Source organism: Rousettus aegyptiacus, unplaced genomic scaffold, assembly GCF_014176215.1.
Source record: "Rousettus aegyptiacus isolate mRouAeg1 unplaced genomic scaffold, mRouAeg1.p scaffold_m13_p_7, whole genome shotgun sequence".
In the NCBI taxonomy this organism is placed as follows: Eukaryota; Metazoa; Chordata; class Mammalia; order Chiroptera; family Pteropodidae; genus Rousettus; species Rousettus aegyptiacus.
In genome coordinates, this window is record NW_023416310.1 from 71,255,111 (window position 1) to 71,267,208 (window position 12,098).

General features: G+C 62.1%; 1 protein-coding gene across 1 annotated transcript in view; it reads left to right on the forward strand.

Moving 5' to 3' along the window:
• SDK1 (sidekick cell adhesion molecule 1) overlaps positions 1–12,098 on the forward strand; it is a 308,508-nt gene that overhangs the window by 185,059 nt on the left and 111,351 nt on the right. Inside the window, exons 6-9 of the mRNA XM_036225179.1 lie at positions 3,018–3,129; positions 3,778–3,968; positions 8,516–8,599; positions 11,725–11,919. Coding sequence (XP_036081072.1) covers positions 3,018–3,129; positions 3,778–3,968; positions 8,516–8,599; positions 11,725–11,919 — 582 coding nt within the window. The remainder of the gene's footprint in view (positions 1–3,017; positions 3,130–3,777; positions 3,969–8,515; positions 8,600–11,724; positions 11,920–12,098) is intronic.

A 12,098-nucleotide genomic window follows, 5' to 3' on the forward strand; every position in this document is an offset into this window, starting at 1 on the left:
AAAGGATAATAACAGCTGTCTTATTAGCTTGTTGGAGCAAATGGGGCAACACTCGTGAATGTAAACATTTAGGAAACGTTGAGTGCCACGCGGAGCTTAATAAATAATTCCCTTCCCTCTTCCCGTTTGGTTTTCATTCTTCTTAGAAATAATTCTTAACACATTGATGTATGTTATCTTAAAAATGTCTTTTAACATAGAACATTGAAGGAGAGGGTAATATTCCTGGTAGAGGTAGTCGTGGCTCCTTATTGCAGAATATTTATGAAAGATTAACCAATCTTTGACTATTTGCCGAATGCTTATTGTATCCTAGATACTGTGAGAAGAACAGAAATAAAGAGGTGGCTTTATTCTTTTAAGAATGCCTTATTCTTCTATGCATCTTTCTTCTAAAAATGGAATGTGGAAAAAATGTGGTAGAAAAGTCAGCGTGGCAGGTTAAAAATGCACATCCATTATCTCCTCTCGCTTAGAAGCAAAGACCCACTAGAAAGCAGCGAAGGACGAAGAGCCTGAGGTCCCCCCACAAAAGGAAGGGGAGAGACGAAGCGGGCGCCGGAAGGCAGCCTCGGGTGGCAGGATAATGACCGTGGGGAGGGGGTGTCAGCGCGGAGACACCTGGAGCAGACCTGGTCACACAGAAGCTGGTTCTCAGAGCTGAAAACGGGCATGGGTGAATAACATGGATTTGGAACGGGCTGCCCCCTCCCACAGAGCCGTGCAGGACACTCAGCAGCTAAAAGCCGGGGCAGGCGGGCAGGTGGACAAGCAGACAGGTAGGGGAGCCCCTCCCCGAAGATGCACAGCCACAGGGGAAGGACCTCTGCTCTCTGGGCTTCGGGTCCCGGGTCCCCTCAGAACGATCGTGAGTTTGAGAAGCCAAACATCCACTTGGGAGGTGGGGTTGCATTTCCTTTCGAGCCTCCCTATACCGTTCTTTTAAATCCATGTGCACGGATGAGTTCAACCGAATTTAAAAACTGTTTTTAAAAGAAGAGAGTGTGCCAGCGCCGTGGGCCGGCCTTGCCGCGGGTCCACGTCCCAGCCCTGTGCCCTCCGGGACCGGAGCTGCAGCCGTGTCCGTGAGAAATGCACGGGCTTCACACAGACGACCTCGCCTCTGCTCTGCCGTGGTCGCCTTGCCGCGACCTCGTGCACGCGTACAAGTAGTCTTTTTTAGGGACCATGACGTTTCCACCTGCATCTCTTGCACCTGCTCCTCCGACAGCTGTCCTGGGTAGTTCTTCCATTACTAGAAAGGGCACAGGAGCTGGGTCAGGGGGCCCAGCTCGAGCACAGACGGACACTGGCCACTCAGATCGAGCGGGTCGCTGCCCTTGTCCTGTGCACCCCATAGCCTGAGGGTGCGTCGAAACGGCGTGTTTGTGCTGAAGGGTGACAGAAGTTTGCCGTCCTGTGCACATCATAGCTAACGACTCCGCCCTTCCATCACGGCGGCTGAATCCGCGACGGGCTGGCACGCGCAGCCTGCCCCATGTGCCCCTCGAGGGCCGCAAGCTCGGCCCGGTGCTCGTCTGCCCCGCGTGCGGCTCCTCGGGGTCAGCGCGGCCGAGGCTGAGGGGCCAGGGGACCGTCCCTCTCCCCGGGCAGCGACAAGCGCTGAGCGCGGGCCCCCTCGTGCGCCGCTGTGGCTGAGCGGTGATCGGTGCCCAGTCAGTGCCTCGCTCCGCGCCCTGTGCGCCCGCCGCTTCTCTCCTGCACGTCACAGAGCCACCTGCAAACGTTAGCTTCTCAGGTCATTTCCCCCCTCGGCACCGTTCACAGGTGACAGGCGGCTCGTTCACCTGATTGGCATTCAGTGTTCGTCCTGGGGCCCGTCACGAATGTGCCTGTCCCCTGCACCTGCTCGGGGACTGGCCGGCCGGCCCCACTGCCCCTGCAGGAGGGCGTCAGGGGGAGGTCTCCAGAGCAGCCCTGCAGGGCGGCGTCGGGGGCAGAGTCTGGCGCGGAAGGCGGCGTCGCGGGAGACCTGCGGCTGCGTGGAAACCGGCCGCGGCAGCCGCGTGGGGGCCTGAGCACTGAGCTGGGCGGCTCTGCCCACACCCGGCTTTCGCTTTTAAGTCGGGTGACCCTTTCGCTCGGCGTCACGCGGTGCCTCGGCAGTGAGCGCTGTGGCCAGCACCGCCCATCGGGCCGGTCCTCCGCTGTCTCTCTCGCTGGCCCCGCAGGCCAGCGCCCTTCAGGTCCCGGGTCGCTCCAGCCGGGCGTGGGGGTGGCCGTCTGGCCAGCATGAGTTGCTGCGTGAAACGTTCCACGTTTGCAAGAATTTAAATTGACTTGTGTTTTCAGTCTCTGCTATCCCCACCCTCACTGACATTCCTGTTCTGGAAATGTTTGATCAGTCTTCATTTTCCCTGAATAAACAACCGTCAAGCTTACAGTGGGTTGTTGAAGTATGATATCCCATGCATTTTAGAGAAAAGTGGCAAAAACGTGTCGTATTTTTTCCTCCCTTGTCAGAGGTAGGAGCTGAATTATTTATTGTTTGATGCTCACACAGCAGATAATTTGGGATTGTCACTTCTCAGGAGAGCGGGCCTGGGAGTCGCTGTTGACGCCGAGGTCTCTACTGAGTGTGTGTTTGCACTGAGGCCACGTGCCTTGCCGAGTGACCGACGCCTGACTGATTTGTAGAACTGAATGGATTTTAAAAGTGGGTAGACTGGGTAACTCAATAAGCAAAGTCTTCCGTCACTTAGAAAAGAACAAAGCCAGCCGGCGTTTTGGAGCGCGCTCATGGGTCGGCCACCCCGACCCACACGGTGTCCCAAGCACCAGCGTGAGGCCCTGGGCCCCTTGGCTCTGAGGCGGGATGCGCGTGTGAGGCTGGGGCCGTGGCTCCCGCCCCGGGCTCCGGGCACCGGGGACCGGCCCCAGCGGAGGGCTCCCGTGGGAGGCAGGCCGGGCGTCCTGTCTGTCAGCGGCTGGACGCGGCCGCGACCCTCACCCCTCTGTGCTCAGCAGTGTCCGCGGACTTGTGCTCTCTGCCACAGGAGACCTCGGCACAGGCGAAACCGGGGCCCCTGCCATCGTGATTCCCCCGGGCAACAGGAGCGTGGTAGCCGGGTCCAGTGAGGTCACTCTGGAGTGCATAGCCAACGCCAGGTAAGCGGCCAGCCCTGCGCCGGGACACTGCCGGGAAGTGACTGAGGTGGCGGGGAAGCCCCATCCCACCGTGACTGCTCTCCTGGCGGGGGGCATCGTGTTCCTCCCCAGCCGTGAGCACAACGTGCAGGGGAGGCTGGGGGGCTGGGTCCCCAAGCCGTGTTTGTATGGCCCAGGGCATTTATCCTGGAAAGCAGGGGCGAGCCTGTGCAGCTGTGGGTCAGGGGGCGCCTCTGAGAGTATGGCTGAGGAGGGAGGGGCGTTGGGTGCAAGGGAATGGCCGGCTGGCCCCCTCCCGGGTCCCGGGTGCTCTCGGCCTGGCTGGGTCGCTCCAGCGGCGAGGTCCGGCGATCACGCCGCAGACAGCTGCATCCTGGCCGCGTCTGCTTTATCCGCGCGTCCCCGCGTGCACGGAGCCGCAGCGCCCCTGGGCCACTGCTGCTGCAGCCGGCGTCCCCGCTCAGGGGCGCCGGGGCGGGCGCGGCGTCGCTGCCAGCACGAGGGACACGCAGCCGGGCTGATCACGAGGTCCCCAGTTCGACCCGCCGTGGGCCCCGGCGGGAGCGGCCGCGGCGGGCTCTGCCGGTGCCGACATCACGCTGCCGCGTCCGGGTTCACAGCCGTCTCCACTCGTGTCCCGTCTCACAGGCCTGCAGAGGAGCTGAGTGTGACCTGGAGGAGAAACGGGGTGACCATCGCCAGCGGGCCCCACAGCTTTGGGAGACAGCTCACCATCAGCGCCCCGACGTCCTCGGACACCGGGGCGTACGTCTGCGAGGCGGCGCGGAGAGGGGGTGCTTCGGCACGCGCCAGCGCGCAGGCCTTCCTGTCCATCATAGGTAATGCGCGGCCCGGGGGCGTGGCCGGGGCGGGCGGGGGCGGGGCCGGTGGGTGGGTCTGGGACGGGCGGGGGCGGGGCCCGGCGGCTCGCAGATGGTCTGGGAACCCCATAGCTGCCCCACACTCCACCAACTCGGTTTTTTAATTCCGCAAGCAGAGATGAAGTTGATTTGTCGGCCACATTTGATCCTCTTTTTTCTTTTCCAATAATATATGTTCACGAAATCTAAAGAGTTTGTGTTTTGAATATGTCCAATGATCAAGCTAGGGCGGTAGGGCGGCAAGCCTTGTCCTGCTCGTCACCTGCCTGTGCTGGCCTTGACGCCACCAAGTTCTGTCACTTTCCCGTGCTCGCCCTGATGCCACCAAGCTCTTTTACAGCTCTCGTTTGGCTGTCACGACCAGTGCTCGCAGATCATTACCGTTATTTTTTGACCAAGAAGAAAGTGTCGAATGTTATCTTTTGTTAAATTAAAAACGAGAACAGAGATGCTTCCTGGAATGTGGGCCAGGTGTCCGTCCTGAGCAAGGGGAACAGAAAGCTGACATCCGGCACGTTTCAGTAGCTCCGAATGCTGGAGAGACCTGGCTTGGGGGGTGTGCGTTGGGGGGCGGGGCAGGGGAACCTCGCCTTGTCCTCAGATTACAAGATCACGGGGGACTGCGAGGCAAGTGCCTCTATTTCTCTCACTCGTCCGGCTCCTGTAATAACTTTTGTTCTCAAGTGGCTGGGGTCACGGTTGTAGTGACCTATCTGGCAGAATGGCGGCCGCCGCACGTACGACATGCCTTCAAAGCGACTCCAGGCGGGACAAGTCCTGCGTCGTCCCTCTCTGGGAAGAAGGGGAGCGGAGACCAGGAAGGACCGAGTGCGCAGGAAGCGCTTCGGGGAGCCCTGGCTCCTCGCATCCTGTGTTTTTGCAGCTTGCCGCTGTGCAGACTGGGAGAAAAGAAAAGCTTCTCTTTTCATACAAAATTAGCAAGAGTATCAAGAAACACCGCAAGAAGGGCAGTTTGCCTTGAGTGTGTCACGTCCTTCAGCCCACTAGGAAGTGGCCTGAAGATGATTCGGCCAAGCACCCGCGACGCAGACCCGCCGTCCACTCTGAAGACCGCGTGCGGATTCTGACGGGGACCCAGAGGGCCGGCTCCGAGTCGCAGATGGTCACCGTTCTGTCCTGGGGGTCCGAGCTGGCCCCCGCTGCCCTTCCTACCCAGGCTTTACTGCAGATGCGAAAGGCACAGCCCACGCCTGCGGGGACCTTTTCCTCAGGTCGACCTAGACTACGTGCGCCCAGCACATGACTGATTGAACCAAAATTAAAATTCGCCACGTGTAAATCTCCAGTAGACAGGACTACGCTGCGTTAAAACATCTTAAGGTAATTTAAACAAGAGAAGAGATCTATCTTCTCCTAAACTGGAATGGTTGTTCATCACAGTTCCTTTGAGAAGTGCTTAAATCTGTGAGAGGAACCGCGGATTCGCACCGACATGTGGGCTCCGAGGCAGGGGCGTCCGTCTTCTCGGACTTGGCGCCCCCCTGCGGTCCGGCCTCTGACGGCGTGAGAACACACTCGGCTCCTTCGCGACGTCGACTAAATCCCCTTTTACTCACAAGGATTTGCTGCGACGGGTGGGATTTGGTGGTCAAGTCATCCTGGAAAGGCCTGAAGTGCCTCTGTCCATTGAGAGGGGCTCAGGAGGTTGTCACCCTGGGCCCAGCCACCGTGAACGGGGGCCCTCGGAGAGGTCGCCAACCTCGCAGGGTGGAGCTATGGAAGGAGCTGCCGTGGGCACCTGTGGAGGGGAGGAAGCAGGGACAACTGGCTTCTAGTTACTTCGGATGAGTCAAGACGGACCAGAGCACCTGCTCACCCCGCCTGCTGGCCTGCCCGCCAAGCCGCTCGGTTCCGGGGTCTCCCCTCCCCGGTCAGGGCTCTGCCTGCAGGCAGAGGCCCAGGGAGCCCCAGGACGCTGGCAGAGCCTTCTGAGTTCCCCTCTGCCCGACCTCCCCACCTGCTGCCCGCACCCGCACCCCACACCCCATACCCCACACAGTGAGCCGGGCACCTGGGCAGCTTCTCTGGCCGCTGGAGCCCTGGCGCCCTCTGTGCTGAGGTGTGACCCCCTAGGGACAGCCCGCAGTCAGCGCCGGATGGACCGGTGGGTGGGGCGGTCCCCCAGCACCCTCGCCCCTCATCGAGGGGCTGCAGAACCCTGTCTGTGGTGGTGTGGAGCTGAGGCCCCGGCTCCTTCCTGGCCGTCGTCCAGAGTCATTCCCGGGTTCTCGAGGCCACCTGCACCCCTGGCTTATGGCCACCAGCCTCTGCAGAGCCAGCAGCAGAACAGGTGCTTCTCACAGTGCCGGTGTCTCTGAGCTCCCCCTGCCTCCTCCCTCTCGTCTCTGCCTGGAAGCTTCCAAGGGCTTTTCAGGGCTCCTGCGGCGGGATCAGACCCGGCCGCTAATGCGAGCTAATCGTCCCGTTTTACGGCTGATGACCTTGGTCACATCCGTGAGGTCCCTCCTGCCGTGCAGCACGGCATAGCGTGTTCCAGGGCCCAGTGATTTGGGGCCATTCTGCCCAGCACGGTGGATAGGGGCGCCCCGGTGCATGGCGCGATGAATCACGGGCAGCCATGGGGCTCGCCGCTCCCTGAGACAGCCGTTCTGGAGGGGAAGGGGGGACAGGACCGGGGCGTCCCTTATCGGGGACAGGCCCCAGCCCGGCGTCGGGCGGGCGAACGCGGGGATGCTCGCGGTGCCTCGGTGGCCCAGCACCGGCGCTTCGTCACCCTGGCGTTTCGGAGAGTGGGGTGTTTGTTAGAGGCCCCTGGTTTGCGGCTGCCTGGGAGGCGCCCCGCCCCCAGCCCCGGACTGCGGGGCTTGACGGAGCTGCCCGAGGCCCCCAGCCCACAACAAGGCACCCAGCTTCGCGGGGGGCGAGAACGTTGTCCTGATGTCCTCAGAGTCTTCCGGAAGCGGTGAAAGCGTTCGTTTCAGCCCCCAGTTTCATCGGCCGCAGCTGTGATGAGGTTTTAAGCCCAGCGTGCACCCGGGCGGGCCGTGTGGCCTTCTAGAAAGCATCGTGGCGGCTAGCCGAGACGCGCACTCGCCCTTCAAGCGAAAGCGGCTGGGACTGTCCCTGCGCAGGACGGCTCCTTCCGCGGTCCCCCTCCTGTCCCCGCTGAGGGAAACCGAGCGAGGGCCACGCGGGGGCTCCGCCGTCGCCCCCTGCAGCCGCGCGGGACACACCGCTCGCTCAGACGCTTCGTTTCAGCAAGGAAACTGTAATTAATCACAGGCGCCTTGACCTGGTTGTCCCTGTCCCCCCCACGCCCTCCAGCCGGGCCGCGGCCGTGGGTGCGACCGTAGCGTGCGCTGGCGGCCGCGGGGCATGGCCGGTGCCCGGGCCTTGCAGGACGCGATGGCCCTGGCATCAGGAAGGGCTCAACGCTGCCGTCACCGTCACTGCCGGGCGGCGGGGTGTGAGCGCGCCAGGGCTGCGTGGTCTGCGGGCGTTTCTCTGGCTCGGCCTGAGCACGCGGAGCGAACGCGGTCCCGCGACCTCGCAGCCTGGGGCGTTCCGGCAGGCCGTTTCCCCTCGGACGACCCAGGGAATTGCAAAATCGATGGCTCGTTTCGCCTCCCCTGAGGAACCTTCAGCCTTCGCTCCTCAGTCATTGCTCTGAAACGCTGAGTTTTCGTTCCTCTCTTTCCTCTTTTCGATCCCACCCTGTTTTGAGGCGCTGCCCCTACAGGAGGCGGGCCGGGCCACGGTCCCCACCTGTGCCACAGGTAAAGTGAGCACGAACCCCTCTGGCAGACGCTGCCCAGAACTTAATTATCGCACAGAATGTGAGCACATCAGCCGTCATTATCATGGTAACGAAATCGCTACCACCTAAACACACAAGGAGAGTGGCCACGCCACTGCCGAGTTCCTGCTGGATAAACTGAGAAAAGCATTACAGCTTACTCTCCAAGGAAATTCATCGTTTAATACAATCTCTGTGTTTTTCGGTCGAATAGGCGAGCAGAGTATCTGGAGAGATGCAAGTGGTTAAGAGTCCTTCGCCGCTGAGAGGCCCTTTTGTAGTTTCTCTTAGCTGTTACTTTGCATTCCGTCGAGGTGTAAAGTCTGTTTTTTGGAGAAAAAGGACTACTAGTGTTTAGAAAATACACAGCCTGGCCCTGGCACTCCTGCCTGCCTCCCGACTGGCCCTGAAGCCGCCCGGCCTGTGCGGTAACGATGAACCTTCACGAACCTCTCGGGACAGTCCTCCTAGATGTGATTAGGATGGTCCCTGATTCAGGCCCGTAGACTGCGAAGCAGCCATGGCCCGGGGTAGTCATTTGCCTTCAGACACCGAGCATGTCTGTTGCCTTGGGCCTCTGCTCACTGGATTCCGAGTTTGTGTGCGCGGCGGCAACTGAGGATGTTTTCAAAACCAGTTTCTAAAGGGCTTTGGACCCGCGCAGGCTGCGGGCCCTTCCGACACAGGCCGCCTTTGCTCAGGGGCCCCTCTGTTTTCTTGTTTTAAGAGCCGCCATATTTCACAGCCGAACCTGCGAGCCGGATCGTGGCGGAGGTGGACGAAACCGTGGACATCGTGTGCCGCGCCATGGGTGAGTGTGCGGGGGCCGCAAGGCGGGCGACAGGCGTGGCCTTTTCCGGGGCCACGTCGTCCTCGCTGGGCGAGTCGAGTGCAATGGTTAGAAAGAAGGACTTTGGAGTAGGGCGGAGTTCAGTGCCCCTCGTGTGACCTTGGGGAAGGCGTTTGACCTTGCTGAGCCTTTGCTTCCTCACCTGCAAAGCAGGATGGTAATATTTACCAGGGGAGCAACAAGGACGCGTCCTCTCGACTCCCTTCGGGTGCTCTGATTTCCCAAAAGCCTGGCCCCTGAGACGTGGGGCAAGAAGCGCGACCCCACCCAGGGGCGACGGGCCCTGGCGAGCACGCCCAGCCCACGGGAAGAGAGGCGACTGCAGAGTCTCTAAGCGGGAAGTCTGCCCGCTGTCCCCCTGCTCAGCCGCGGGTCGGCTTCGCCTCGGTCGCTCGGGCAGCCCCACCCCTCGTCCCGCGCTCTGATTATGGCCTGTCCACTGCCACCATTTCACGTCCAGCCGCACAAGGAATGATGCTCAGCCCCCGACAGAGACAGGCTTTCACAGTCCATTTCATTAACGGAAGCTGTTGGTGCTCTGGAGATGGCCAGGAAATGGAAAGGACCCTTTTTTTAAGTGTTAATTAATATCCGTCCACCTTAAGGGCATGCATTTTCTTCCAAGCGCTTGGCAGTCGGGATCACTGACGATTTAGTAAACCTTCAGAATGGCTCCCTAAGAGAACCGTTATCTCACATACCTGACACACGGACACAAAACCTCAGGAAACAAGGCCCGCGACATGCCCGCGACACAGCTCGGAAGGCGCAGGGGGCGCTTCCTGCGAGATCGTCTCCCGCTCCCGGCACGTGGGAGCCGCTCGTTAAACACTGGGCAGGGCTGGCTGGGGCTGGCCGGGGCCACGGGGCCGTGGGGCAGGGGGCAGACCCGGAGCTGTCGGCCAGCACCGCGAGCTTTGGCCAGGACACCCGCGAGCCCCCCGGGACCCAGGCCTGGCCCTGGAGCTTGGGGAGCCTGCAGCCGCCTCCGCTCTGGAAGGGGGGTGGTGTCACTTGTCACGGTGCGGCCTGGCCGCACCCCTCCCCGCCACCGTGGCGCCCGGGCCACAGCGCTGCTGCCCGCGAGGGCCGTTTCCTGCGCAGCTCCGGCTCCGGCCGCTGTCCCCGCTCCACTAGGACGGCCAGGGGTGGGGGGACACGGGGAGCAGGGAAGAGATGGGATTCAGCGCGGGACACACTCGCCACCGCGGGGGCCCGGGCCCCGTCCGGTGCGGGCAGCAGCGCATCGCGGTGGGGCGCTCGGTAGTGGACGCGGTCTGCCTGTGACCGGAAGCCGTGCCGCAGCCGGAGCACGCCTCGTTTCCCGGTACAGGGCGGTCTCGGGCCCTCCGCTGGGCTCGAGGAGGCTCTCTGCGCGTGACTCTGCGGGGCGAGCCGCCCGTTGAGGACGGAGCCAAACGTGCGTTTCAATCGGGTCCTTCAACGTTGCGTTGCCGTCGTGATTTACGGCTTGCTTTTACTTCTGACAGTGAAACTGTGGCAGCATGCGAAGTGGTTATTCTTTATGAAAGCGACATCATGTAACTGCTATTACGAGATTTTACACAAATTGGTTATGCTTTTACCTTGAAATGGATTTTTTTTAATTTCCTGATTTAATGAAAAGTGACAGGAAACATAATTAAGGCAAAGAACAGAATCTGAGAATACATTATCTTGAAATATTCCGCGACATTAACTTTATTTATTAAAAGAAGACATCTCATACATACGTCGCGTCTGAAATCAAAGGAGTCTTGGTGTGCTGTTCGCCAGAATCGTGTGAAGACGTGTTTTGTTTGAGTTAATTTTATATCTTGGGAAACTGAGGCACAGCACCATCTGGACGTAGAAGTAACCCTGGTCATTTCTGCTCTGTTCCCACGGGCACACGAGCACAGGTGTGCCCCCCAGGACTCCGGCCTCGAGGGCTGGGGTCTGCCGCCCCGTGCGGCCTCTCCAGGCCCCCCGAGTACCCCTCACGGGTGGGTGGAGCCCTCTTGGCTGCAGGAGGGTCAGGCGGAAAGCCCCATGAGGCAGTCTCCTCCTATTGCCAGTCTCTCGAGCCGCCCAGAAAGGCCGGAGGGGCTGAGCGTGTCCCTGGTCGGGGCTGGTCCGGGAGGCAGTGCGCGCACCGTGGCCCGGGTGGGTGTGCTGACCGCAGCGAGCGGGGGATGGTCCCTGTGCTCCGAGCCCAGGTTCTGGCCCGGCGTGCTTGCGCTCGGTCCCTGCGTGCCCGGTGTCAGGGCGAGCCGGCTCGGGGCCGCTGTGCCGTCAGGACGCGGAAGGCGGCCCGTGGGCAGCTGCCGGGCACCCAGCTGCGGGCCGAGCTGCCCGTCCTCTTGGCTGCACCCTCGGCCCGATTCGCTCTGGGGCTCGGGACCCGCCGCCCCGCAGCCCCTCCGCGTCCGCGGGGCCCTTGCGTGCACCCCGGCCATCGCCGCCCCCCGCGTCCACGGTTTCGCATCCCTGGCGTCTCCTCCGCCTTTGCTAAGTGCGCCTCCCGTGCTTGTCACTCGCCGGAGGAACCTTTTTCGGCAGATGCCCGCGTAGGTCAGTGACGCCCACCTCCGCAGAGGGCGTGTGAAGGGCGGCGCTCGTCGCTCCTGGGGTGAGCGGTCGCTGTGAGCGCGCCCTCGGGGAGCAGTGCTCGTGGGCCAGGTGCACCCGCTTGGGGTCGTGATGATCACGTCCCGTCCAAACGCGGGGGGCCAGGCAGCCTGGGCGCTGGCTGCCGCCTGCCTCCAGCCCCGTGACTGTCCCCGAGCCCCGAGTGGCAGAGCTGGGCACTGTGGCGGCCCCGTCGGCCTGGAAGTCCCGTGCCCCGAGGGGCCTTCCCTCCAGACGGGCACCAGGCCCAGGCCACCTGGACGGCCCACAGCAGGGCCCGGGGTCCGCTCCCGCCATCCCGCTTGGCGCCTCTCTGTGGCCGATCCTTCATGTAAGATGAGGAAAGTCCCACTGAGCGGGGTGGCCGGAAGGACTGACAGATGAGAAGTGCCCGTTACAGTGTCGCGTTTGTGCCTCGCGTGCGAGACGCCTGCAAGTTAACGTCTCGAACTCCCGTTGTCCCCTCTGCCACGCAGGGGCCCCGCCCCCCACGCTGCGCTGGTACAAGGACGCCGTCCCCGTCGGCGCGCGGCAGGGTCCGCGGTACAGGCCGCTCCCGGACGGGGGCCTGCGCATCCAGCAGCTGCAGCCCGGCGACTCCGGCATCTTCCAGTGCTTCGCCAGCAATGCCGGCGGGGAGGTCCAGACGCACACCTACCTGGCCGTCACCAGTGAGTACTGCCCGCCAGCCGGGCCCGCACCCCCGGCCTCGCCCACGTGGCACACGCGGAAAACAGTCCCACCCGGCCGGCCCCCTGGGGGACGTGGACAGGGCAGTGGCCTGAGGTGACGGCTGAGGAGAGCCACGCCTCGGCACACCTTAACCTGTCACTAAGCCACCCACATCTTG